The sequence below is a fragment of the Citrus sinensis genome, chromosome 7 (assembly GCF_022201045.2).
Source record: "Citrus sinensis cultivar Valencia sweet orange chromosome 7, DVS_A1.0, whole genome shotgun sequence".
Classification (NCBI taxonomy): domain Eukaryota; kingdom Viridiplantae; phylum Streptophyta; class Magnoliopsida; order Sapindales; family Rutaceae; genus Citrus; species Citrus sinensis.
Window position 1 is genome coordinate 4,463,615 of NC_068562.1, and position 26,448 is coordinate 4,490,062.

Below are 26,448 nucleotides of genomic sequence, written 5' to 3' on the forward strand. Positions count from 1 at the left end.
TATGAGTTTCGGTTCAGCGATGATGACCCTTTGGGCTTTGGCTCTTTAAAATGGAATAAGGTTAAGTTTACAAGAATGCGGGCGTAAATCTTAACCACGTGCGGGGGAACGACATGTTGTTTATAGAGAATGTCGTAGATGACATGACATCGCTGCGTCAGATTTATTGCAAATGTTTGAAGGCCGAAGATGGCCCATGCCGCCCAACTTCTTCAGATCCAGTACCGACTTTGAAACTTGAAGCGGATCTTGAGGCCTGCTGATCTGAAGACGCTAATCTAACCAGAGTGAGCCCAAGTAGTGTATGTGGCATGTGCCAAGGAATCTTGAAACGTATATTCTAGTATGGCAAGACCCATCTAATGAAGGGGTTCTTTTACTCTCTGATTTGATTAATCACAATATCAACCAACATCCTCTACGATTCGATTGATCACAATATCATCCAACATCGTACATTTTGCGGGCATCTAGAACTAGCGGCCAGGGTTAGTCTTGCGAGTCAATTTGTGGGACCCACCAACATTGTCTTGTTCTTTCTTAACTCGATTATTTGGTTGTTGCATGCAAATTTTTGACGCCGAGGCATGATTATGGTCCGATCAGTATTAAAATGCTATAACTTTTAAATTATATTACATAAAAATTAATAATATATAATAAATATAATTTTAAATAATAATTTTAATAAAATTAATATAAATATAAAATATTTTTTATCATATAAATATAAAATTTTAAATTATATCAATTATTATTTATTAAATACTTTAATATTATAACTTAAAAATTATAGTTGTCCAACTTTAATTTCGATCGGAACTTACATATATCTTGATAAATATTTCAATCTTTCCATGTTTTTGGGTTAGGTAATTATACGTTTGCCAATGGAGAGAATGGGGGTCCGATATTTTCAATATATTTGGTTCCAGCTATTATTAGTTATTTTATATTTTGTGAAACGTTATATCATGAAACAGTGAATCTTTTTGGTTTCTCTTTGCAGTGAATTTGGTGATCCGAACTTTCCCGGGAAACAGACCCCTTTCATTCTGAAACTATAATTTACATTTTCTCAACTTGTAACATAATTGTATTCGGTGGATTTGATTTCCAATTATGATTCTTCAACTCGACCGTCTAATAAATAATATTTCTTCATCTCATTTTATTAATTATACAAGTTCATAAAAAACTGACACTTGGTTGGGTTCAATAAATTAAGTGTTTTCGAATATGATTTTAGAAAGCATTTTCAAAAAATTTTAGTTGGTTTTCTAATAATTAAATTGCATTCAAGTATTTCCAAAATCTTTCTGAGCTTCAGGGTTTGATATTTATGCCTTTAATTGAAAGAATTTGGAATACTTATCAGCATCTATGTACTGCCCAGTGAGGGACTCCGAACAACTGGACCCATGGCTGGTATTGGTGCTACATCAAAGTGAGAATCATTGGTCTAAAAATGGTCAACGCATTTTGTCGCCATTATTAATTTTTGATTCCACGTATCTGAGCTCCGCCACCGTTTAGCCGCGTCTGATATAAGATGATAACTTGCGAATCATCCAGGCCCCCCCTGTCACTGGCCTGCCTACCACTGTCGCCATCGTTTATTTATATTTAACAGATTTAACTTTTCTCTTTTAGTTTCGATTTATCATTACATTACGTTAAGCCATTAGGCATTAGCTAGGCAGCATCTATCATGGCAACATCCAAGTCATCAGCAACAGCAAACCATCCATGGATTTGCCTCCAGACCTGCTTTCAAGCAACAGGCAAATCAAATCTCTGCAACCACATGTACAGCTACCAAAAGAAAAGAAACATCTTCTTCAGTCATGCTCTAACGGCGAAGCCTAAAGAGGGGACGAAGTTGGTGGCCAAAGCTGGTTCCGGGGCGGCGGCCGGTGGAGGAGAGAGATCCTACGGTATTTCGCCGGAAGATGAACGATTTGTGGAGGTTTTGCGGGAAGCTCAGCCTTACATTTTTATGCACAGAGGCAGTACTTTTGTTGTCGTTTTATCTGCAGAAATTATTGCAGATTCCTGCTTGGACACCATACTCAAGGTTTGTTTAATTTTTTTTTTCCCCTCTTCTCTTTTAAGATATAGCGATTAACACTTCTCACTTACTTTGATTCATTTATTATATGTATACATCTTATTATTTTATTGAATTATCTCCTCAATTTAATCCCATCTTTTTTAACTTATAATAAATGAAGTTCGTAGTTTATACAATATGGTTGGGTTGGGAATTAATGAATAATTATAATGACAAATATACGTCCACAGTTTTTCTCACTTCCTAAATTTCTCTCTTCATTTCAAAAATAGGTCCACGGCTATAAAATTAAAGTTTTTTTTTTTTCACTACCAAAACTTTATATATATATATATATATATATATATAAAATAAATTTTGGTGGGATGTCCTTGTCTTTTGCCACTATGTTTACTGATTTCTAATTACAAAAAATACAAATATAAAGATCTTGTTAAGTTACATGATGATGTAATTTACAACAACTTAAAAAATATAATTAGTGACTTAAAAGTAGAATCAACTAAACTATTTTTAAGTCACTAATTATACTTTTTAGATTAATATAAGTTAATGTAACTTAACAACATAAGTATAGTAGTGTTTAAAAAAATAAAAAAGGAATTGACCGGAAGGGCGCACGTGCGCCGGTGCGGGATGATTTGGTGTGCGCATACAAAATTTTCCCGTCTCCTGACGTGTAACCTTTTAGGGCAAAGCGGAAGTCTTGAAGACTTTTAGTTTAACGAACTTCGATCCACTGTGATACTGAAACCAATAATAAGCAACCCTTCAACTACAAGACAGACTCCGACTGTCGCCGTTTTTCCCTCCTTTTCTTTCTCTCATTTCTTCTTCTTCTTCTTCTTCTTCTTCTTCTTTTTTTGGCCCAATTTGCTCTTCCATGGCAACTACCCATCACTCAGTGTCAGCATCTGCCACTAAAACCCAGCTCCTTTTCTCTTCCCGCGTGTCCAATTCCCTAAAACCCGCCCAAAACCTTGGGTTCCAACTTCAAGGCCAAATACTGAAGGGTTTATGTCATCATTCAATCAAGAATAAAGAGAGAAATTTAAGTAAATGCAAAGTTTTCAGCGAAGCAATGGGTGGGAATGTTGAGGAGACTTATAACCCTGTTGAAGACGAGCAGTTTGTGAAGTGGTTTCGTGAGGCATGGCCTTACTTGTGGGCTCATAGAGGGGGAACTTTCGTCGTCATTATTTCTGGTGAAATTGTTTCAAGCCCTTACTTGGACCCTATTTTAAAGGCAATTCTTTCTTCTTTTAATGTTTCTGGGATTCTTCATTTCCTCTCTCTTTGATGATGTTTTTTATTCCGTGGTTGGTAATGGTACAGGATATTGCGTTTCTTCATCATTTGGGGATTAGATTTGTTCTTGTTCCCGGAACACATGTCCAAATTGATAAGCTTTTGTCTGAGAGGGGTAGGTGAAAGACAAAGCTTATACTTTTGCCTGCTCTTATGTTTCTTTCATTTGCAGCTATTCATAAGAAGATTTCTATTTGAATTGTATGATACTGGATTTTGTGTAATTGTCATTATTGAAAGTACAAGGTTTTTCTTTCCTTCTTTCCTTCTTAAAATTTTCTATTATCTTGCTGCCGCCTTTCACTCCCAAGTCACTTAAGGACCCTTAAGCATCATTAAAGAGGGTAGTTCGTGCCTATTCTTTCATTGTTAGCATGCCAGTACTGATGATGTGCATACTTGTTGCATCTATGAGTACTATTGCTTTGCCGCTCTAATACAAGTTGTGGAGATGATATTCAGCTGAAATTTAATTTTCCAAAATTTTCTTTCTGGTTTCTTGTAATTTTATTTTCTTAGTTTTTGTTTACTTAGCATTGCTGAAGATATGAATTAATGCTTTTTGGTTAAACTTTTAGAAAGTTATCTAGTAGTTATTGTTTTTCGTAAATCATTTTGACCACACATGATTAACAAGTTTAGAAGAACTTATTCAGGGATGTTATTGCAGGACATGAGGCTAAGTATCTGGGTCGATACAGGATAACTGACTCAGAATCTCTAGCCGCTGCAATGGAAGCTGCTGGGGGAATTCGTATGATGATAGAAGCAAAACTGTCTCCTGGACCCCCCATATGTAACATCCGTCGACACGGTGATAGTAGTCGTTGGCATGAAGTTGGTGTTAGTGTAGCCAGTGGCAACTTCCTTGCAGCCAAGGTAACATCTTGCTATTTCGAATATAACATTCAGCATGATTGCATTAATGGGCAATCCTGCTTTCATATATACTTATACGAGAGGATGAATTATTTGTCTAATTGGTTGTTTTATATGTGCTTTTCCGTTCTTGTTTAAATATCATTGCCACTGTGATTTCTGTTAATTTCTTTTCCAGAGAAAAGGAGTTGTTGACGGTGTTGATTATGGAGCAACAGGTGAAGTAAAGAAAGTAGATGTCACTCGCATGCGCGAGCGACTTGATGGTGGATGTTTAGTTATATTAAGCAACCTGGGTTATTCCAGCTCTGGAGAAGTTTTAAATTGCAAGTATGCAATATAGTTTCCGATTTGCCCTGATCTAATGTATAGAGCTTAATTTTTTCTATAGCTTGTACTGGTTTCCACAACATAGTCACATATCTCTTGCTTATTTAAAATCTTGTCCATAAAACTGTCCCCATCCTCCCAACACCTCCCCCACCCCCCCTCCCCCCCGGGGTCCCCGGTTCCCTGCGTGTATTGAGTAGTTAACACCTTGTTTGACCTTCTGATATGTGCTTCTGACACACTTTATTTAGTAGAGTGGCACATGACTCGAGTAAAATTATTGAAGTTTGCTAATGCAAGAGCAAAACATTATGGCTTCTGACAGACACTTTCCTCTGTGCTGTTCTGTTTCATTTCATTGCCTTTAGTAGAACATGGATCCTTTTTCCCATAACATATTATAGAGGGGAAAAAAAAATCTTTTCTGGATTTTGGAAAAAGTATTTATTTGATAATATTTAGATTCAGGTTTACACAAAGAGACTGAAAATTTTTATTCCTTTTTTTTTGGGGGGGGGGGGGGGGGGGGGGCGCAGCATAACATGTAAAGGAAAGAATATAACTTTCAGCAGAGATAAATATTTCTTGCTGTCAAAAAAAGTTGTGTGTCACCTGCATCCCTTTATGTATATATTTTGTTCTCTTTTCTGGATCTGCTTGAGCTTTGTGTTGCTGTTATACCATTTTGACATTATTATATGCCTAAATTTTATGACCTTCAACAATTTGACTCTCTACCCTAGCGTGCCCAACAGAAAAGGAAAAAGTAAAAGATGTTTCTATATATGTTTTGGATTAGAATATCTGTCAATGTTGATTTTGAATCACTAATCTTATGTGCTTTTGCAAATTTCAGCACATATGAAGTAGCTACGGCTTGTGCCTTAGCCATTGAAGCAGACAAGCTTATTTGTATTATAGATGGTCCAATTCTGGATGAGAGTGGACACCTTATTCGTTTCTTGACTCTTCAAGAAGCAGACTCATTAATTCGCCAACGGGTGAAACAAAGTGAGATAGCTGCTAACTATGTGAAAGCTGTTGCTGAGGAAGATATCACTTGTTTTGGGCATAGTGATTCTATTGGAAGTGTTTATTCTTCCCAAAATGGAAAAACTTTCAGTGAACGGCGTATTGCGACCTTTAACAATGGTGTTGGTTTTGACAATGGAAATGGATTATGGTCTAGTGAACAAGGTTTTGCTATTGGAGGACAGGAGCGGCTAAGTCGATTAAATGGTTATCTTTCAGAGTTAGCTGCTGCAGCCTTTGTCTGCAGAGTAAGTCCTATTTTCTTCCGAGTTACCTGTTTTTGCATCCTCTGAAAATTGCTGGTGATCTTTTCCTGAATATGAAGTTTCAACGCTTCTATACTAGTCTTTAGCATTCAGCCCATGGTATTTTTTTTCCTTGTATCAGAGAGGTGTTCAAAGAGTTCATTTGTTGGATGGCACCATTGGTGGAGTTTTATTATTGGAACTGTTCAAAAGAGATGGAATGGGGACCATGGTGGCAAGGTATGCAATTTTTTCCTATAAATGTCTTCCAAACAATCTTCTGTATTAAACTAGATTTATACGGTTCGATCACTTAGAATTTGGTGTGAATAGTAGTAGTTTCTGTTGGTGGGTCCCTTGTGTCCTTGATGCGTGTATTTGGGTACATGTACAAGTTGATTGGTTCCTATCTGACATAAACTGATTTTACTTTCTTTAGCCATTTTTTCATCGGATTTAATGATGTTGGCGTTCGGTTGTTTTTGTTAGTGACCTTTACGAAGGGACACGGACGGCTAAGGTGACAGATCTATCTGGGATAAAACAGATCATACAACCTCTAGTAGAATCTGGCGCATTGGTCAGGAGGACTGATGAAGAGGTTAGGGCTCTTGCCCTTTCAGATTTTTGTTTAAATCTTATCATTTTATCAATTCTTACTAATCTTTTCACTTACATAATTCAGAGAGAAGAATAGAAATACAACTCTACTTAGGTCTCGTTTATTTTCTTGGAAAAGTAACTTGTTTATCATTTGTTTCATGTTAATAGCTACTTAAAGCATTAGATTCATTCTATGTTGTGGAGCGGGAGGGTCAGATCATTGCTTGTGCTGCTCTTTTCCCTTTCTTTAAGGAAAAGTGTGGAGAGGTAGCGGCTATTGGTGTTTCACCTGAGTGCCGTGGTCAAGGACAGGGTGACAAATTACTTGGTATGATATTAGTTATCTTCATGCAACATTGCTTGCTCTGCAATTGAAGTTAACGATTTATGACACCTATAACCATTGATTGGATATGAGCATGGTTTCTTGTCCTGTATTGTAGGGTTCTGTGCCCGCCAAATATGATTGAAATTGAAGGAAATGAATAAGGAAACTTTTATTGATTTAAGAAGTTTAATGGGGAAATGTTATTATCTTATACCTGTTAGCATCCACTGCTATTGGTTGTCTTTAATTCCAATATATTTCATATAGCCCCCATTTTTTTTTTCAATTTTTAATTTTTTCACAGGCCTATGCATCTGGCCCTTACTCTCCGAAACTAGATATGATCACATATCTACAAATGGATTCCCTTTCTTACGTGGTAGAACTCATTCGTACTACAGACTGAAGTTTAATTGTAGTTCAAAATCTTTTCATATTAGTCTGCATAGTCTATGATATTGCTTGCAGCAACTGTTGCTTATAATTTCACGGTTTGTAATCAAACATTGCAGACTATATTGAGAAGAAAGCGGCATCCCTTGGATTGGACATGCTTTTCCTACTGACTACCCGTACTGCAGACTGGTTTGTTACCTGAATACTGAAATACACATGATATCTGCGTGCTATTTGTTTTCATATCTAATCATTCTTCAGCATAAAATCGTGAAGTCGAGTGCAACGTAAATCAAACTGGGGAAATTTGTGTTTAACTGTGCTACTACTTTCTTTCTGCATCGTTTATTGATTATTTGTTAATTTATGGCTTTCACATCTGCTCTGAGATTCGTTTGACTAGTTGGTTTGTAATTTATGGCTTTCACATTTACTCTGAGATTCATTTGACTAGTTTGTTTGTTCGTGAATCTGAATGTACGCTTTTGGTTACAGGTTTAAGAGTCGTGGCTTCAGAGAATGTTCAATTGAAATGATTCCAGAAGAAAGGAGGAAAAGGATCAATCTATCCCGAAATTCTAAGTATTATATGAAGAAATTGCTACCTGACACAAGTGGAATTATTGTTGATAGGGCATTCAGATGAAACAGTCACCTACGACATGCATCAAGCTTTTGAATAGTTCCCCCTGCACCCCTATAAGTTTGTATGATTAATTCTAGCTGTTATGATTTTCCCATGCTATCTTGATACTTATCACCCCTTTTCCGGAGTCTGTTTGGTATCAGTTTTTTCAACTTAGCAGTTCTAGTTGATAATCTGTACTCATAGTCATGTCATTGTTGATCATCGTAAAATTTTATTAAGGAAACTTAAGTCCATTGCCATGATGCAAAATTGAAATGTTGCCATGTAATTGATTTCCATGATGAAAAAATTAAAATATTGCCGTGTAATTGATTTTGTATTTGGTCTTAATCCAACTTAATGGTTTTTAAACAGGTTAAGAGTTACAAGAACAAGTCCTAAGATGATCTTCAAAGTTTAAGAAAATTCATATTCGAATAGTATTCCCTCCAACAGGATCAGTTGGCAGATGGGACGAGGAGATAAGAGGGAAGTGCAAAATGCAGTGAACAAAGTTAATGCAGCACTAAAGGGAAAAGTTAGAATGGTAAATGAGTCAGTTCAAATTAGATCTTACTTAGTATTGAGGTGCAGTGAATCAAGAACTACAGTTGTAATAGAAAAAAATTGTAATTATAAAATAAATGTTGATAGTGTATAATAAATATGATTTTTAAATAATAACTTTGATAAAGGTATTAAAGAGATTATAATTTTTTTTTTTATCATACAAGTGAGATAAAATTAACCATAACAACTATTGTTTAACAAATACTTTAGAGTTACTGTTCATCCACGATATAAAATAAGGCCTAAATCTCTCGGGGGAACACCAAATGCTCCGTGTCTTCTCTGTAGAAATCGTAAAAGGAGCAAAGGGTTACAACCCACATGTCCCGTTTTATTATAATCAACAAATTCAACAAAGAGCTACATTCTGCCATTTGCAGAGAATGTGCAGCAAAAGAAATCAACCCTCAGTCCCATGACTTGTTTTATGGTAACAATGCAGGTGAGACAACACAATCAGTTTCCATCTGTTTTGGGAGGACCCTTCCACTTAAAGTTGTCTGCATATGACTTCACCTGCAACCATAATAGAAAGACACTTCCACTCTGTAAGAGCTGCGATGTTATATATTTCAATGTTATGTGTGGACACATTTTAAAATGGCATTTTGAACAATTTACACATTCTAGACATGCATGGAACGCTCCAATGCAAGGCAAGCAAGAGCCGTGCACCTACTCAACTCTGCATTCATATATGGCCACATGTTTTTAAGTTTATGATACAGAAGGCCCATGCATTTAATCTTAGGTACAAGAAAAGGATTTACAATCATTCTTCTGCATGACTCACCATCTACTATCTATCAATCAGCTGTGTCTTACCACTCTAATACACTATATCAGTATTTCCCAGTTTCGAATTGACATCTTTGATTTGGGAATCTATCAAAGAGATAAAATTTTACTGCACTTAGGACAATAATTCACCCCAAGAAAAAATACAAATTAGAAACAAGAAAGAAAAGGAATGGAACACCCACCAAAGTATGAAAGATTGCTACACTACAATATGAAAAAGGCTAAAAGTGCCCCCAAAAGGAAAAATATGAGTCAAACCTTCAGCAATGGTCTGTGGGGCTTCCTCACCTGAAATGAGTAAAACAAGTGTTGTCAATAATAGATAAGGTGGAAACTGAAAAAAGAAAGTTTTATACTCAGCATAAAGAAACTGACCGGATAATTCATCTTAGAATTAAAAAGTATAAACACACAACTGAAATGGTACCAGTCTATTACAACACAACAGTGTAACTCAAAACCATGTTAAAAAAGGAAAGCACTAGGTCTTACCAACGTCTCATACATTTCTTTTTTTCTTTTTTCTTTTTTTGGGTGCGGGGTGAGGGGAGTAGTGGTGTGGGAAATAGTGATGGCACAAAATGTTCTGAAAATATCCCCAGCAGCCTAGATAGGTAATGCAAGAAACACTTAAATTGCAAAGTATCTCCTAATCAAAGCATAGTAAACTCCTAAAAAAACAATGATAATATCAGTAGTATTGCTCTAAATTGAATAATTAGTAAACACTTACCACATATTCCCAACCATGTCTCTCAGCAAATTCTCTTGCAGCCTCTTTGCTGTCAAAACTCAATCCTGCATCACCAACATTGGCATATGGATCCCCTGTGGATGTCCAACCCATCAATGGATTTTCCCACCTAGAACATTTTACTTAGTGATGAGAAACTGTTGGCCATGTGATCTTACATACTAACAATTTTAGTGAAAGCAAAATCAAAATAATAATGTAAATATGAGGGGTGAAAACAAGCAGTTTGTTTTAGAACAACATAGTAATGCACACAAGTTTCATAAAATTGAGCTATTAGTCATGAAATTGATACTACCAAACGAAAAGTCTAGAATCATCCACAAAATATTTGGTTCCACGAATTTGAGAAGAGTAGATATACTTTGAAATATGTCAACGAAGCTCAACTACTCTGTGGCGCACAAATGTAGCAAAATGTATATAAGTTCTGTAAATAACACTACTTAAAAGATCAGTCTGGTAGCTCAGGAAAAATCCCGTTTATAATATTGCATTCCACTAAAAGGCCTCTAGAGAAAATATCTCCACTAAGAGGTAGTATTCAACTAAAATGAATTCACATTTGACAAAACTACATTTAGTAACATGGAATTAGATTTGGATATGAAATCGAGTGGTTATGAAGATGCTAGTCCGATTGTGATGAACTACATTTCAATTCTATCCTTGAATACCAAGCTACTAAAAGCAGGCCGACTAAGTTGGCCATCATAGGAACTTCTAGTGGAAGAAAAAGTTCAGAAGAAAGAACTTACTTTTGTGTTGACATAAAATTGATTTTCCACCTTCCAAGTTTTCCAGATCCTTGTTGAGTAGCAGTTCTAGCAGGTGTGTAAATCACCACCTGTCATGCATATCAACAGATGAAAGAATATTTTGATGGAATATCATAAACACACATAACTGATTAAAGAAACATAAAAGCCTTGTATAACACAGGAAGTTGTGCACTCAGCAGAAGTCCACCTGTCACCCCCACCACCAACACCAAAAAAAAAAAAAAAAATGAAGACAAGGAAACGGCTGCAACATTTGGTTTACTCCAAGTCATTAGGGCGAATTATTTTAAAGCTACAAGAAGGAACATAAATGCTATGATTTCAATTCCAAGAGATTTCTCTCGTTTCAATTTGCATTTTTAAAAGTTTATAATCAGATTAATCTAGCACGTCACACAATTAAAACCTAAACAAAATCCTAGTTAGCAATCGCAATAGCTGCGTCTTCCATCAACCTAGAAACCCTAATTAATCAATTCAATCTAAAATGCAAGTATTTCGCTAACTAAAAAATTATTATTCCCACACCATCGCGCAAAAAATAAAATGCGATCCGTCTGAAACAAGTCAAAAACTAAATTAATTAAGAAAAGAGAAAAGCATAGAGAGAGGTACTCTTCTACGAAGATGCTCTTCGGGGATCCCAGAGACCATGCCGATCTCGCCCGGCTTGACCTCAACCAACGCATCTGCCGAGAACGCTCTTGAGAATGGGCACACGGTGCCTCGCACAGTGCGGCCGTGGCTCCATATTCGCTGCAGAGACTGCGCCATCTTCGAACAAAAGGTTATTCGACTGCTCTTTGTGCCTTGTAAAATAAGCTTCTAACTCCGCCAAAGTGAGGATAAAAATGTTCAAACAGATCCATTAAAAAAAAAAATGTTCAAACAGATGATACCTGGTTTTTCTGACATTTACATTTTTATCTCAATAGTTTAGTGTATATTGTAAAGGCCCCTAATGGTTCTCGACATTTAATGAGACTATTCATTATCCATTTATAATTTTATATGGTATTTTTATTTTAGCTCTCTTAGCTTATGATGATGAAAATTTAAAACATTCACATCAAATTGCATTTGCATGTATTCTCAAATGTGAAGTACAGAAGTAGTGATTTTTTTATTTATTTTAATATAAAAAGGAGGCAAAGAAATTCTATTTAAAAAAGACTGGGCTACTTTGCTATTTGGAGAAACAACAGGGGCACCAGATTAATTGTGTTTCAGAAAAGGAACAAAAATTGCTTGTACGGACGCGAAGAATGTCCCATAATTAATTTCACTCTCGTTGTTCACATTTTCGATCAAGCACTGAAAATTTTGATATCATCTGACGAAGTACTCGTAAATTTTCACTTCTTAGCTCTCTCATCGTTTCCAAACTCAACGATAATATCTTTGATCAGCGGCAATTTGGTGAACAGATACGACGTGTTGATTCGCCAGCTGAATTGATTTAATTCTGGTACGAAATTCACATCGATTATGTTTAAATCTGGTTTATTTATCGAAGTGAACGAGCTCTGCTGATTTGGCATTGCTATTTGCTCCTCTTGTTGTGAAATACATAGCCAAAGAATCAAAATTCATCTACTGGATGCAGAAATTTTGCAATTTGAGCTCATTTTGCGCTGATTTGGGACACTAATCTTGCGGACGTAAAAATTTAAGCAATATTTGGGGCTTTTCTTTGCTATGTTAAGCTCAATTCTTTCGTAGCTGCATAATTTAGTGATTAGACCACTTGATCGACTTATTTGCGCCATTGTGTGAGGTCATAATATATTTGATTAACTGTAATTGATTGGCTGCTGATGCTCTTACATTGTTATATCCTTAACTCTCGACTCCTGCTTGTGCCAAGTATTGGATTGTTATTATTTTTAACATGTGAATGCATGTGGGTATGTTTAAACATTTCTTTCGATAATGTCTTTAAAGCTTTACATGTAAATTCAAAATTCTATTTCCGTTTGATTCAATCTTTTATTACTACATTCAGTTAATGTATGTAGGGTTTAATGGAGTTAACAGTATTCAGTTTTTATCTGTAAACAGGTGGATGCATTAACAGTGGGCATAAATCTGTGGTTTACATTAGAGGGATTTTGGATATCTGTTGATGGGTGCTCCAAAGCAAAAGTGGACAGCTGAAGAAGAAGCTGCCCTCAAAGCTGGAGTACGTAAGCATGGCACCGGAAAATGGCGAACCATTCTTTCAGATCCAGAGTTTAGTGCCATTTTGCATTCACGTTCAAATGTGGATCTCAAGGTACAAATTGATTTTTGGAGGGAATTTCCAATTTTTACTGAAAGGAAATGTACTTTTATCTGTTTCTTTTTTCGGATCAGAGTTCTTGAATTTATCTCTTTCAGTAGCACTTTTGCTTATTGCATTCTTATAAATCAAAAACAGTCTCTTGCTTAATTTCATTACTAACATTAGATGACTTTCAATAGTGTGTTAAGTTCTGTGGTTTCTATGCTGGACAGGATAAATGGAGAAATATAAATGTCACAGCAATTTGGGGATCTCGGCAGAAGGCTAAGCTTGCCCTTAAAAAGACTTCACTGACCCCTAAACTTGATGGTAGGACTCCGGTGATCCCAAAACATGATGGTAGGACTCCAGTGACCCCTAAACAGGATGGTAGGACTCAGATGACACCTAAACATGATGATAACACCATTGCATTGAGCACTGCACCTCAGAATGATGAAGTTGTAGATGCTAAGCCTCTTGCTATTTCCAGTGGGACAATGCAAGCTTCTGGTTCAAAAGAACCAGTTGCAAGGTTACATCCATTGCGATTATATAAATTTGTTCTTTTCTCATTGAAATTGGACATTAATTTGGATGGCATGTAATTAAGCATTTCTTGTTGTTAAATTGAAGTCTATTCATTGGAAAATGTGAAAGTGAATGATTACTCTGACAACATCTGATTAGCTTTTGTGTTCACTCTGATATTATGGAAACGTGCGAGTTCCTAAACATGTTTGCATCACTGATCATATAACAAGAATAATGTAAAGATGATTTAATCAGTCTGATACTACTCAATGATTTTAGTAGAGGATGTGGAAAAGGAGCCAAAATTGCATTCTCTAATGGTTGAAATTTTATTTTTATAGACCATTAGTCTCTTGTACAATTAGCCATGCCATGCTGTTATTGAATTATACATGATTATTCACTTCCTGTGGACGTCCTCTTTGTGTTGTAGATTGGATAAACTGATACTAGAGGCTATCTCCAATTTGAAGGAGCCGAATGGTTCTGACAGAGCTTCAATCGCTAGTTACATAGAGGTACTTCCACTTGTGTGTAAAGATAAACAAACTTTTATTTTGCTGATACAATTAATGAACTGATTAAAGTGCAGAGTGCTTGTAATGCTTTATATCATGGAGATTTTCTCATCAGTTTGCTTCTTCAAAAGATATACTCCTTGCTACCACTTTTCTGAAATTGGTTGCCTATCAAAACGAAAAAAGAAAGAAAGAAATATTGGAAAAGATTTGCACTACTGCCAATGTACACAAATTATAGATCCTCTTTTGAAATTGTAAGGTAAAACTCACCCCCCCCCCCCCCCCCCTACAAAAAATCTTTGTTCCTGTAATATATTTAAATGGTCTTTGTTGTTGTCTTATTCATTAACACGTTGCTAATTCCAACTTGCTATGGTTCAAAACTGGAACATTTTAATAGCAATAGCAGACTGCTGATAAATGTCTTAGTCAAATCAAATCTTAATGTCTTAGTCCAATCAAATCTTATCAAATATCACACATTTTCATTGGAATTTATGTCAGAACCTGTCCTAGTCTATGTTTGTCAAATATCATGCATTTTCATTGAATCAAATCTTACCGAATATCATGCATTTACATTGATGTTTATGTTAGAACATTTCCTAGTCTAGGATTACCAACCTAGGGTGATTTTAGAGTAGTGTGCAAGGAAACTTTGGAACACTTTGATAGTTGTGTTTGTGGATTACCAACCTATAGATTTGCCACTTTGCATTTGAATGCTTTCAATTGATTTTTGACATTGTATATATTTATTTGTAGGATCAATACTGGGCACCTGCAAACCTTAGAAAGTTACTGGCTACAAAACTGAAGTTTTTGTCGGCAAATGGCACATTGATCAAGGTAATGACTCAGCCTAGTATTGGATGAAAACTAATAAGTCCATCACATCCATGGCTTGCATTTTGTTGAAATTATAGTAGGTAAATGTTGTTTTTCCCTAGTCTTATTAAAGATCCATAATGTATGAGTGGTTTAATTGGAAGGATTGTGTACAAATTCTCTAACCACAGAGCTCAATGAAAGTGGTCCACGCAATTGGTTCTGAAAGTTTAGATGGCATATTTAAACTAAATATTGAGTTTAATTGTAAACGATTATTAGTATGAAGGATAAGGAGATCAAACCAGTATGCATAAGGTTCCAGATACATTACTATTGACTTTTATTTTGGACCGGACAAAGTTCTAACCTTGGTGTTGTCATGTTGATGTATGTTCATGATAAGATATAAATGTATGTATCAGCATAAGAGCTCATACAGAAGGAAGATAATATCTCCAAAACATGATCATATGGAATGATTGTGATTGTATATTCGATAATCTTCACGATCTTTATATCAACAGGCCAAGCATAAATACAGGATTACACCAAACACACCAGTTTCTGTACCGAAAAGGTCTCCCAAGCTACTACTGGAAGGAAGGCAAAAAGGTTCCCCTAAAGCACAAAAGAAAGAAATCAACATTCTTACTAAGTCCCTGGTTGATGCTGATCTTTCAAGGATGAGGGGTATGACAGCGCAGGAAGCTGCTGCAGCTGCTGCACAAGCTATAGCAGAGGCAGAAGTTGCAATTGCAGAGGCTGAAGAGGCAGCAAGGGAGGCAGAAAGAGCAGAAGCTGAAGCCGAAGCAGCACAAGTCTTTGCCAAGGCAGCAATCAAGGCATTGAAATGTAGGGCACTTCATACCTGGTAAAGTCATTCAGCTGTTCTCTTCCAGAGCACCCTTTAACATACAATGGCCATATATATATATATGCACAGGTTTTTCTCGACGATGCTAACCCTGCTACTGAAACTCCAAGTAATTAGTAATGGGTGGATTGAAGGGCTTCTGTCTCAACGCAGGCAGAGTTCATTCAAACTCTGCCACTTGATAGAGCATTAACTAACTATTTGCAGTCAGCAATGCTGTATCCTTTTTCTTCATTAAATTTTGGAAACCACTGCTGCTAATACGAGGCAATGACACTAATCAGCTGGTTGATTTTAACACATACGCTTGAAATGGTGTGGGATTTTAACTTTCTAAACTAATCTGATTTCCCTTTTGTTGTATTTTTTTCACTTAGTAAAGCTTTCATATGGTAGGCAACGTCACATGTTTCTGAATTTTAGTCCTGTAGACAATGCCATGTTACCGAATTTTAATCCTGTGTTGGCTTATCTCTTTCATACTTGTGCAGATGATCTTGAAATTGAACAAAGGATTTGCAGAGAGTTTTTGCTTCCAAGCATCATATTTGAACATGCAGCAATATCCACATCTGCTATGTCAATAATAATGCTTAGGGCTAGTTGTAAATCTTGAAATTGCGAGATTGTGTTAAGTGTTTCCATTTCAGCATTACAGGCCTTGTGATCTTAAAGTAAGCAGACTAGTGAAAGATGTAGAATTCAACATTCTATTGGCTAGCTATACAATCTTCTTTTCCCTTCCTTTTTGACAAGAGTCCCTCAAGGGAAAACTGAACAATGACCATAAGCAGAATCTAATAGCAAATTGTTAATTGTCTGTATTTGTTGAAGTCGCCTGTTTCTTTCTTTCTCCCCTTCTCTGTAGGTCACTAGTAAGTAGGCTTATCTCCAGCTCCTCTCGTTTTTCCTCCATGCAAGAAGAAGAGAAATATGTGACGAATCTGTTCCATCTAATAGGATTTGGTAGTTGGCACTATGTTCATCTAATTATATTATAGAGTGCCAGATGTCTGCAAGTTTTTTTGCATGTGTCTCTATATTCCTTGTGCGGTTGATGATAACTGTAAGATAAGATTGGTTCTAGCACCAAACATTCCATCTCAGCATGCCAACAAGCTATAAGAAATTTATAAATGCAAGCAGGGAAATTCCAACACCTCATACTTCTGAGCTTGCATTGTAACAAGCAATAACATGAAGCATCTATGAACTAAAAAGCAGAAATAAGTTTCCAACAATGTTTTGCATGAATAACTTGTGCCATCTTTCATAATCCAGAACCTATAATGGGATTATGCATGCAGCATGAGAATGAAAAGAGATGTGCATATCTTGATTTGTGTCAGCAAGAGTTACTGGGGCTACATATACCATCATTTGCATAGTAATCAAATATCAGTTAACAGCTGAAAAAAATAAAGCAGACAACATATTAATCTATTGCAAACCTTTTAATCTTCCTGGAACAAAGAGGAATAATATTTTGCTTAAGATGAAAAAGGGGTGCCGTTTCAGAAAAAATTTATTCTTGAACAAACTTCTTGTGGTGGCTCATGCATGCAGTTGCCTTTTACAAAACTTAATTCATTTACGACAGATTGACTGAATGGAACAAAGTGTCTATGCGCTATACTTTGGTCAAAACTGAGATAATGACATCCAAGATTTTGCCAGGACTAAAGTTTTCGCAAATCCAAGATTTTTTAAGTGCAATATAATAATTATAGAAGAACAAGAATTTAGATAACACAACATCAATAATGTAACCAACGAAAACCTAGAAACATCGAAAGAAACAAGAAGAATTGCTTGTAGCCCACAAGAACCAAAAGAGCTGCAATCAAGCAACTGTCAATCACCTCGTCCAATAAACTCTGCTATTCAACACAGTATTTAATATGCAATGTTTCCACATTCCTCAATTTCACTGACCCCTAAATTTTGCCAACCACTTCCCCAAATGCAAGATCAACTATCTCAGAACAACAAGACAATATTGTTAAATACAGCGTCCTTCCATGCCATGCTACAGATATGTTATTCTCATGATAATCCCTAAAATGACATAAGTAAAAGCTTCTAGTTCCAGGTCATAAAATGAAAGACGCCTTCACTTATGATAGGCTATTCAGGTGGAAACAGTTTTATAGACTGACTAATATCAATCCCCGATGCATCTGCGATAAGAGGGCACCCTTTCAACTACCAACAATTCAACACTAATTTTTTTTGGTTGGAATCCAATCAATGCAGCAACAATGATATCCTATTGAATACCTAACTGTACACTTGAATTCAAAATGCAATCCCTCCGTACCAAAACTACATGACAAGATAATCAAAGAACACATTGTTCAGAAACACACAGAAATTCTGAAAATTTTGCTATTAGCTGAAAGGATAACCCCAATAACAAAAGCCCATTTTACATCAGACCAAACTTGCTCTTACCAAAGTGCACATTCCTCATCAATCTAGACTATATGGAAAGATGATTAGGCAGAAAATACATCACAAATGAAGCCTAATTCAGATATGGGCGTACTATAACAGAATGAATTCATTTCAAACTGCGGCAATCAATCCCACAATAAAACTCCTCCAGATGACCCATTTTCAGAAAGCATACTAATGACAGACAAACACCAGATTGAGTTATCAAGCAAACGCATGAAAAAATCAACAACATAAACCCATTTCCAGAAATAAAAACAGAAGCAACTTTCAATTTATCATTAAGCCTCATCAGTTATTATTCTACATAAAAACCAAAACTTTTAAACCGAAGATCCAAAAAAATATAATTTTTATTCATTCCAATACCACAATGGCGTTCAACTCTTTGAGCTTTTCAACAATCTTATCAGCCTCTTCTTTCGTAACTCCTTTCTTTATCACAGCAGGCGCTTTCTCCACCAAATCTTTAGACTCTTTTAGTCCCAAACCAGTAAACGTTTTCACTTCTTTAATAATCTTGATTTTAGCAGCCTGGTCGTACTTCTCAAGCTTTACGTCAAACGCTGTCTTCTCCGCCGCCTTCGTTTCAGCTGACGTGGATCCGGAAGCCGCCGGTCCACTGGAGGGAAACGCCGGGACTACAGGGCCGAAGCGGTCGAGGCCCAGTTTACATCCTAACAAGGTTGCAAAATCATATCGCTCGAGCTTCGTGAGGTCGAGAAGCTCGTCGGATATGCGTTCGAGTTTCTGGGTTCGGGACTCCGTGACCGTGCAGAGAGACCGAGAACTGGTCACGGCTTCGGTTACTTTGAGAGTCGTAAACACTCTGCCGAGGCGTGGAAATTTTATTGTAACAGAGTGCATTTTTTACTTTTTGTAAGGGGACAGGTAGAGAGCTTAGAGACCTGGGTTTCTTATTCGGCACTTCAATTTAGGAGGAGGAGGAAAGTGAGAATTTTAAGTTACGGCCCGCGGGGTTTTTTCTTTTTCATGGGCCATAAGTTACTCTTATTATAATTGAGGGAGCTAGCTAAGTTACAGATTCTGTAACATACAGATCCAACTTAGCCAGCTCCTGATTGGTTAGCTAGCTACCAAACAAAAACAATTGCATGCTTTTTCTCCATATGCAGGACAGGTGTGGTGCATGCATTGGGTGCGTATGTTACAGAATCTGTAAGGTAGACAGGTCCTATAATTGAGTAGATCCTTTAAAAAGGTAACTAAAAATGAAAAGTGAACTCTTTTGAAAGGGCTGTAAATCACTCTTCAGGAGTTCTTTATTTGAAATTCAAATCTGATTTCTTTTTTTTTTAGAAGAAAGTAAACTTTTTCATTTAAAACAACACTAAACCAGAACATTTATCACCTCTGCTGGAATATGGTTTAACCAGACAGCAGGCGTATTTACTCCCACAGCAAATTTTGCTAGGGAATGAGCACAAACATTACATGTTCTAGGGATATGATTGACAATTACATTACAAAATTCTCTTTTTTGGTTTTAGATCTCTTCAATTATCCACCATAGTCCTGTTTTGTTGCTCTTTGTGTTGTTTACTAACTCAACCACTTTTGGGCAATCTGACTCTATGATCAAAGTGGAAAGAGCTGCCCTTTTAGCTAGCTTTAATCCCCATTCAATGGCTTCAGCTTCTGCATAGCTGACATGCTCCTTCATACCAGTTTGCATGATGCCTGCAGCTACAAAATTATTCTCTGAGTCTCTTATTACAGCTCCTAGGCCTGCCATTTGACTCTTGCTGTTTATGACTGCATCCACGTTAACTTTGAAAACATTCTTCAAATCTAATTTCTTGAATATATATATATAATCTTACGAACAAACCCATATTGTGAAATTGTGAGCGTGAAGATTATTAGTCTTTTATATATACACACACATACATTAATATATTACACTTAAAATATTATTAATGTTCATATTAAAAAATTATTAACATTATTTTCTTTAATAAATTCAGTATAGTACTTTTCAAATTTCTATCCCACATAATATCTACTTATATTATTATGATAAAAATCTACTCATATTCAATTTAACTTAGAAAAAAAAAATCCCAACAATGATTAGAAAGCTTTGAATAAATGAGTTGTGCCAATGGGATGAGACAACTTCGCCCATGCAAAGACAACTAAAATAACATTATCTTATGCAATATATTTTTTTTTTTGACAAATATCTTATGCAATATTTGATGATGACATCACGGGAGGGTATTTGAGACTAATTCTGAAATAGTGTGTGCATCTTCGGCATTGAGCCAAAATCTCAGCGGCACACGTAAAATATTAGCCAAAACCTCTAAGCGGACGGATAGTGTACTTAGCTTTGCTTGCCAAACCCAAACATACTAACTAATAACAACGATTTCAGTAGTTGGTTGGTGGACATGGAAGCACAGCCAGCTCCTCTTCAACTGCCGGCTCCGGCGCAAGCACAATTCGAACCCAACATGGAAAAGATCAAACAGAAACTCCTCAAACACGGCGTATTTCCGACGCCCAAAATCCTCAGGAGCATCCGCAAAAAGGAAATCCAGAAACACAATCGGAAGCAAGCCAAAATCCAGTCCCAAGCACAACTCTCACCGTCCCAGCAACAGGCTCTTGCCGAAGAACAACATTTCCAGACCCTTAAACGCGAGTTCAAGATGTTCCGCAGAGCCGTAGCTGCAAAATCCGGTGACCCGTTAGTTGGAAAGCCGTGGGAGAGGATTGAGAGACTCAAGTTCAGGCAACTTGCCTCTGAGAGTAAAGAGTTTGCTGGAGACAACTTGAAGAGAGAGAATTTGAGAGAGTTGAAGGAGATGTTCGAGAAAGATTTGAATTGGGTTCTCGATGATGATGTACAACTGGGATCTGATTATTTTGCCAAAAATGTGGAGTGGCACCCGGAAAAACGGTGGCGTAGCGAGGCAGAGGCAATTCGAGTTCTTGTTGATAGGTTTGGAGTTTTGATTCTCATTTATTCGATTGGCTTGTATTTTTCCCCTTTTTTTTTTCTCTCATTTGTTGATGGTGTTGTTAGGTTGAGTGAAAGGGAGATGACTGCGAAGAACTGGAAGTTCGTGAGGATAATGAACCAGTCAGGATTGATGTTTACGGAGGGTCAGATGCTAAAGCTATTGAAAGGGCTAGGAGATAAGGGAAGTTGGAGACAGGCAATGTCGGTTCTTGACTGGGTTTATGGACTTAAGGATAAGAGAGATTTAAAGAGCAGGTAAATTTGTTTATATTTTGGTTTTGTAACTATTTGTTGGTTGCACTACTTTGCCATATTGTGAATTGTTGATGAAGACCCTGCCCGAGCTTAACCATAACTTCAAAATTTAATACAGCAGAAATGTGGATTTTTCAAACACAATCACTCTGACCTACCTTTAATTTGAGAGAATCTAGCTTTTTTGTTAAGGCATAGTTGCATGGAATGGGGTATGGACTTGCATGATGGCAGATAATGAATTACTTTTACCAACCTGGATATTTGTTATGGTGTAAATATTTATCTTTGACAAACACAAAAATTTTGTCAATTCTTTATAAGTGAAGACTAAACTGCTTTGTAGGTTTGTTTACACAAAACTTTTGGCAATTCTTGGGAAGGCAGGGAGGCCCCACGAAGCTCTTCGCATTTTCAATCTGATGCTTGTAATATTCCACTTTTTTTGTTACTTCATGAATCTCTCTCTTTTTTTAAGAATTCATATGCTGTCACTGGATTGAATCTTATGACTCTTACACTCATGTCATTCAGGAAGATTGCAATTTATATCCTGACATAGCTGCATATCACAGCGTTGCTGTTACACTCGGTCAAGTTGGTCTTCTCAAAGAACTGGTTAAATTAATTGAGCGCATGAGGCAGAAACCTTCCAAACGAATAAAAAATATGTGCCGCAAGAATTGGGATCCAGTCCTTGAACCTGATCTTGTTGTATATAATGCTGTATGGAAGCATTACAATGTTTGTGACGCATATTAACTTTTTGCTGACTTCTATAATTTTCATGTTCATTTAACTACTTCTCTGCTAAATCTCTCTAGGTTCTGAATGCTTGTGTTCCATCCCATCAGTGGAAGGGTGTATTTTGGGTGTTCAAGCAGTTGAGAAAGAGTGGACTGAAACCTAGCGCAGCAACATATGGACTTGCAATGGAAGTAAGTACTCAATGATGATGTTATGGACATGCAATGTTCCAAAAGTTATTTTCAGACATCTCCACTCCAAAGTAATCGATACAGTTTCTTTCAGAGGATCAAGACATAAAAAGTAGAATGACCATAAAGGGATGTCATATTGTGAATTCTTCTGCCCATCATTTTGTATCAGTTGTCTTGCCAGTAAACCTTTTCTGATCCTGCAAAGTTGCCAGATAGTGGTTCAAATAAGATTCCTAAACAGTTTGTGCTGGGCATGTGTATATAAGATATTATAAACGTTCAATATCTTTTACCAAAAGCTTGAATCAAACTGTGGTTGGTGACTGGAAAGAACTTAATTTGTGAAATTTGTTTATCCTCAAACTATATTTGTATTCAAGTCTTACAGGAGGTGCTTATTGAAAGGTAATGCTGCAATCTGGAAAATATGACCTTGTGCACGAGTTCTTCAGGAAAATGGCAAAAAGTGGAGAGGCCATTGGCGCACTTACTTATAAAGGTAGTTCTCCTTTATGAGCAACATTGATATTATATTCTACTGGTTTTACCTATTTGATTTGTGGTTTTACAGTTCTTGTCAGAGCTTTTTGGGAGGAAGGTAAAATTAACGAAGCTGTGGCAGCAGTCAGGAACATGGAACAAAGGGGAGTAGTTGGAACAGCCAGTGTGTACTATGAGCTGGCTTGCTGCCTTTGCAACAATGGAAGGTGGCAGGACGCTATGTTGGTGGTGAGTTTCTTTCTGCATAGAGCTTCAATCAATTGTTGTTGATATTTGAGTTCTTTGATAAGCATATAGCCTATATGCAAATAAAGTTCGATTGAGTATTACTATATGATATAATATCCTATAGGATACAGGATCCTTTTATGAGTATTACTCAGGCTTTAGTGAAATTGAATCTCTAAGTGCAGTCCTTTACCTTTCTTAAATCTTTTTCCTTCCAACTTTCTGTACGACATGTCTGCAGGTGGAGAAGATAAAAAGTCTTCGTCATAGTAAACCTTTGGAGATTACCTTCACTGGTCTGATCATATCTTCCATGGATGGAGGACATATCGATGACTGCATATCTATATTTCAGCATATGAAAGATCATTGTGAACCCAATATTGGGACTGTGAATGCCATGCTTAAAGTGTACAGCCGGAATGATATGTTTTCTAAAGCTAAAGAGTTATTTGAAGAAACTACGAGAGCCAATTCTAGTGGATACACTTTCCTGAGTGGCGATGGCACTCCCCTCAAACCTGATGAGTACACATATAGCTCAATGCTTGAAGCATCTGCTACTGCACACCAGTGGGAATACTTTGAGTATGTGTACAAGGGGATGGCTCTCTCGGGGTGTCAGCTAGATCAAACTAAACATGCATGGTTACTTGTGGAAGCTTCTAGAGCTGGAAAGGTGAGCTGTATTTTTCTTTTTATTTTAAAAATGTAGTTGTATTATCAGCTAGGTCCTGCTTAATTGTACTGAAATTCTTTGCCCCACCTGACCACCAAGGGGTCACAAGACTTTCTTTTCCCTGGATTTGATTTTCCTTGGTCAAATTCAACAGTTTGGCAATCGTGGCATGCTTTTAAACTATACAGATGGAAAACAAGAATAATTTCTTGATGGTTTCTTAGTTACATTAGTTATGCTGCACATGAATTTCCTTAAATAAGATATCTAACTGCAGTCATATACTTATGTGTGTGGGAGTATGAGCTTGGTGTTGGTTGATCTAATGACCTAATCATGAAATTATATGAAATTTTTTCTAGTTTGACATTTTTAACTACAGCTGATAGGCAGTTGTGATATTTTAAAAGCATATCAGCTTAGAGAAAGTGGCTTTAATGGCTATATGGTTGGAATTTGCCCTTTTTTTAACAGTCTGGAATTTCCATTTACTATTGTTATTATTGGTCATGGGGTCCTATCATTATTTGATGTGCTTAATGGAGATTGGATTACATGTAAATAAGCCTTTTTTTTTTTAATATAAATTGCAGTGTCATCTACTAGAGCATGCATTTGACTCACTCTTGGAGGCTGGAGAAATACCTCATCCTTTGTTCTTCACTGAAATGCTAATTCAAGCTATTGTTCAAAGTAACTATGAAAAGGCTGTTGCCCTCATTAATGCCATGGCTTATGCACCATTTCATATCACCGAAAGACAGTGGACAGAACTTTTCGAGAGTAACGAAGACAGGATAAGTCGGGATAAATTAGAGAAACTGTTGAATGCTCTCTGTAATTGTAATGCAGCATCATCTGAAATCACAGTCTCAAACTTGTCTAGGGCATTGCATGCTCTTTGCCGATCGGAAAAGGAGAGAGACTTATCAAGTTCTGCCCATTTTGGCAGTCAGGCGATAGATATTTCACCCTTGCATGGAATCCATGAGGCATTTGATGTTAAAGAAACAGAAAATGTGCCAAGTTCTGCTAGCATGATGTTCGAAAATGCTGACTTGGGCGCAGATCCTCTTCCACAAAAAACTGATGTTGCAGTTGATATAGATTCTATTAACCATTCTAGTTTGAGTAGACAGGCTGATGCCGATACAGAAATGTTCTCAAAGGCATTATCTTATATTCATAGCAATGACCGACCATCTAATTTGTGCATTGACATGGAGGGTTTAGCTGATGATTGGGCATCTAGTGAACACTCTGATTATCTAGATAAAGAGCTTGCAGCCCTTTACTTAAGCAAACAATCTCAAGATAATGATGTGGTAGGTCTTCAAAAGTCGATGAACAGAGTTGTTGGATCTCAGAGATCGGAGTTGCCATCTGCAAGCGAAATTCTGGAAGCATGGAAGGAAAGCCGAGAAAAGGATGGGATATTCTTTCCCTTCGAACATGGCAAGAAATCACTTTAAGTTGCTTTTATGGATTTGGATCCCTTCATTTGCTTTTATGGATTTGGATCAAGTCATTGTTATGTCATTTACCATGTTTTTCTTTGTACTAAAACAAGTATCGATGATGTATATAAATGGGTTATGTATATTCATATACAATTAATTTGGATTTCCCTTGGATCTGCTAGTCGTCTCTCATTGCCAATGCAATGCATCTTTTTCTTTTCTAAGAAATGGCAACTTGAATCTCATTTCCAATCCACGATTCTATATATAGGGAGTCATTCTATAAAATTTATAATTTTTAATATATTGAAATTTGTGTTTTTTTTTTACATTTTAATAACACTTCACTTTTAACAAAGTAATGAAGGACTAGTGTGTGTATTTGAAAAAAGGGTCATGTTAAGTTACAGTCCATACAAAAACATGTGTGACCCACTGTCAAGCATGCTTTTGTATGGGCTATATCCTTTCTTAGCAATCATTTAGTTATAATTTGAGTATTACAAAAGTTAACTCTCCTTTACTCAGTGAACTTTTAGGTGTAAAAGTTATAGGACTCTTATAAAGATAAATTATTTGTAATATTATTAGTTTATTTCACAATTTTGTTTCATTATTTCATTGAAATGTCTATCAAAAATAAGTTTTGTCATTAAGGCTGGTGTTGTAATTTTCATTTAGTTTTTGCACTAAGGTTATAGTTGTAAACTTCATAGAGGAGTGTTTCTAGACCTCTATGGGGCTTGAAAAGCATTGGTCATCAGATATTATATTGATTAGAACCGTTATTATATCTTTCTTTTTTTTTTTAAATAAACTTTATTTTAGGTATCAGTAACTCATAAATGATAGGACAAATATTATAGAAGTCTTTCATTCATATAAGAAAATCATAGCAATTAAAGCCTTATTTAATACTAAGGTATAAGGTATTGTAATTTTTAAATTATAACTGTTGAAAAAAAAAACTGTAGGTATGAAATAAAAATCTATAATATATAGTAAATATAAATTTTTTAAACAATAATTTTAATAAAATTAATAAAAAAATATAATAGATTTTTCATTACACAAATATAAAATCAAATCAACTTAACTTATAAATTATAGCAGCGGGTGTTTACCAAATATTTTATTACTGTATCTATGTCCAACTTCAATCCCAAATAAAACTTAAATATA

The 26,448-nt window shown here is 36.2% G+C and overlaps 6 protein-coding genes across 10 annotated transcripts; 4 read left to right on the plus strand and 2 right to left on the minus strand.

Moving 5' to 3' along the window:
• The first annotated feature begins 891 nt into the window (after window positions 1–891).
• LOC127898954 (uncharacterized) lies at window positions 892–4,261 on the plus strand. The gene is made up of 2 exons (XM_052431624.1): window positions 892–2,077; window positions 4,039–4,261. Exons 1-2 carry the CDS (start codon window positions 1,712–1,714, stop codon window positions 4,057–4,059), a joined length of 387 nt encoding a protein of 128 aa, XP_052287584.1. The 5' UTR covers window positions 892–1,711; the 3' UTR covers window positions 4,060–4,261.
• LOC102626052 (probable amino-acid acetyltransferase NAGS2, chloroplastic) lies at window positions 2,684–8,152 on the plus strand. 2 transcript variants are annotated; one of them, XM_015533463.3, is made up of 11 exons: window positions 2,684–3,320; window positions 3,410–3,497; window positions 4,053–4,261; window positions 4,440–4,591; window positions 5,448–5,871; window positions 6,011–6,108; window positions 6,358–6,469; window positions 6,640–6,799; window positions 7,104–7,178; window positions 7,312–7,384; window positions 7,691–8,152. In XM_015533463.3, exons 1-11 carry the CDS (start codon window positions 2,958–2,960, stop codon window positions 7,839–7,841), a joined length of 1,905 nt encoding a protein of 634 aa, XP_015388949.2. In that variant the 5' UTR covers window positions 2,684–2,957; the 3' UTR covers window positions 7,842–8,152. The 2 variants fall into 2 exon arrangements, with proteins under 2 accessions (XP_015388949.2, XP_006466452.2); XM_006466389.4 differs by lacking the exon at window positions 7,104–7,178 and having other exon boundaries at window positions 2,686–3,320.
• A 410-nt stretch (window positions 8,153–8,562) lies between these two features.
• On the minus strand, window positions 8,563–11,579 carry LOC102625768 (NADH dehydrogenase [ubiquinone] iron-sulfur protein 4, mitochondrial). 3 transcript variants are annotated; one of them, XR_008050717.1, is made up of 6 exons: window positions 11,346–11,579; window positions 10,707–10,795; window positions 9,928–10,057; window positions 9,687–9,800; window positions 9,377–9,482; window positions 8,563–8,909 (listed from the first exon to the last, which is right to left on the minus strand). XR_008050717.1 is itself a non-coding variant. In XM_052431623.1 (6 exons), the coding sequence occupies exons 1-6, from the start codon at window positions 11,502–11,504 to the stop codon at window positions 8,850–8,852; spliced, it is 582 nt and encodes a 193-aa protein (XP_052287583.1). In that variant the 5' UTR covers window positions 11,505–11,579; the 3' UTR covers window positions 8,563–8,849. The 3 variants fall into 3 exon arrangements, 2 of the variants coding, with proteins under 2 accessions (XP_052287583.1, XP_006466450.2); XM_052431623.1 differs by having other exon boundaries at window positions 9,453–9,482; XM_006466387.4 differs by lacking the exon at window positions 9,687–9,800 and having other exon boundaries at window positions 9,453–9,482; window positions 11,346–11,576.
• Window positions 11,580–11,991: 412 nt separating this feature from the next.
• LOC102625292 (telomere repeat-binding factor 2) lies at window positions 11,992–16,577 on the plus strand. 2 transcript variants are annotated; one of them, XM_025092185.2, is made up of 7 exons: window positions 11,992–12,198; window positions 12,792–13,005; window positions 13,227–13,528; window positions 13,961–14,045; window positions 14,814–14,897; window positions 15,404–15,731; window positions 16,245–16,577. In XM_025092185.2, exons 2-7 carry the CDS (start codon window positions 12,856–12,858, stop codon window positions 16,367–16,369), a joined length of 1,074 nt encoding a protein of 357 aa, XP_024947953.1. In that variant the 5' UTR covers window positions 11,992–12,198; window positions 12,792–12,855; the 3' UTR covers window positions 16,370–16,577. The 2 variants fall into 2 exon arrangements, with proteins under 2 accessions (XP_024947953.1, XP_006466449.1); XM_006466386.4 differs by having other exon boundaries at window positions 11,994–12,198; window positions 15,404–15,750; window positions 16,245–16,497.
• A 1,881-nt stretch (window positions 16,578–18,458) lies between these two features.
• Window positions 18,459–19,189, minus strand: LOC102625007 (uncharacterized). The gene has a single exon (XM_006466384.4). The coding sequence runs from the start codon at window positions 19,075–19,077 to the stop codon at window positions 18,568–18,570; it is 510 nt and encodes a 169-aa protein (XP_006466447.2). The 5' UTR covers window positions 19,078–19,189; the 3' UTR covers window positions 18,459–18,567.
• Window positions 19,190–20,476: 1,287 nt separating this feature from the next.
• Window positions 20,477–25,447, plus strand: LOC102624719 (pentatricopeptide repeat-containing protein At5g67570, chloroplastic). Its single transcript, XM_006466383.4, has 9 exons — window positions 20,477–21,181; window positions 21,266–21,457; window positions 21,804–21,885; window positions 21,992–22,183; window positions 22,282–22,395; window positions 22,804–22,897; window positions 22,970–23,127; window positions 23,369–23,806; window positions 24,400–25,447. Exons 1-9 carry the CDS (start codon window positions 20,628–20,630, stop codon window positions 25,276–25,278), a joined length of 2,703 nt encoding a protein of 900 aa, XP_006466446.2. The 5' UTR covers window positions 20,477–20,627; the 3' UTR covers window positions 25,279–25,447.
• The last annotated feature ends 1,001 nt before the right edge of the window (window positions 25,448–26,448 follow it).

Bases quoted from the DNA above. Each gene is read 5' to 3' on its own strand.
- LOC127898954 (XM_052431624.1), top strand. From the start codon at position 1,712: ATGGCAACATCCAAGTCATCAGCAACAGCAAACCATCCATGGATTTGC. The intron at 2,078-4,038 runs GTTTGTTTAATT...GAACTTATTCAG, and splicing joins GCTTGGACACCATACTCAAG to GGATGTTATTGCAGGACATG.
- LOC102626052 (XM_015533463.3), top strand. From the start codon at position 2,958: ATGGCAACTACCCATCACTCAGTGTCAGCATCTGCCACTAAAACCCAG. The intron at 3,321-3,409 runs GCAATTCTTTCT...GTAATGGTACAG, and splicing joins ACTTGGACCCTATTTTAAAG to GATATTGCGTTTCTTCATCA. The intron at 3,498-4,052 runs GTAGGTGAAAGA...ATGTTATTGCAG, and splicing joins TAAGCTTTTGTCTGAGAGGG to GACATGAGGCTAAGTATCTG.
- LOC102625768 (XM_052431623.1), bottom strand. From the start codon at position 11,504: ATGGCGCAGTCTCTGCAGCGAATATGGAGCCACGGCCGCACTGTGCGA. The intron at 10,058-10,706 runs GTAAGTTCTTTC...AAAATGTTCTAG, and splicing joins AATTTTATGTCAACACAAAA to GTGGGAAAATCCATTGATGG. The intron at 9,801-9,927 runs GTAAGTGTTTAC...TTACCTATCTAG, and splicing joins GACATGGTTGGGAATATGTG to GCTGCTGGGGATATTTTCAG.
- LOC102625292 (XM_025092185.2), top strand. From the start codon at position 12,856: ATGGGTGCTCCAAAGCAAAAGTGGACAGCTGAAGAAGAAGCTGCCCTC. The intron at 13,006-13,226 runs GTACAAATTGAT...TATGCTGGACAG, and splicing joins GTTCAAATGTGGATCTCAAG to GATAAATGGAGAAATATAAA. The intron at 14,898-15,403 runs GTAATGACTCAG...TTATATCAACAG, and splicing joins CAAATGGCACATTGATCAAG to GCCAAGCATAAATACAGGAT.
- LOC102625007 (XM_006466384.4), bottom strand. From the start codon at position 19,077: ATGCACTCTGTTACAATAAAATTTCCACGCCTCGGCAGAGTGTTTACG.
- LOC102624719 (XM_006466383.4), top strand. From the start codon at position 20,628: ATGGAAGCACAGCCAGCTCCTCTTCAACTGCCGGCTCCGGCGCAAGCA. The intron at 22,898-22,969 runs GTAGTTCTCCTT...GTGGTTTTACAG, and splicing joins TGGCGCACTTACTTATAAAG to TTCTTGTCAGAGCTTTTTGG. The intron at 23,128-23,368 runs GTGAGTTTCTTT...ACATGTCTGCAG, and splicing joins GGCAGGACGCTATGTTGGTG to GTGGAGAAGATAAAAAGTCT.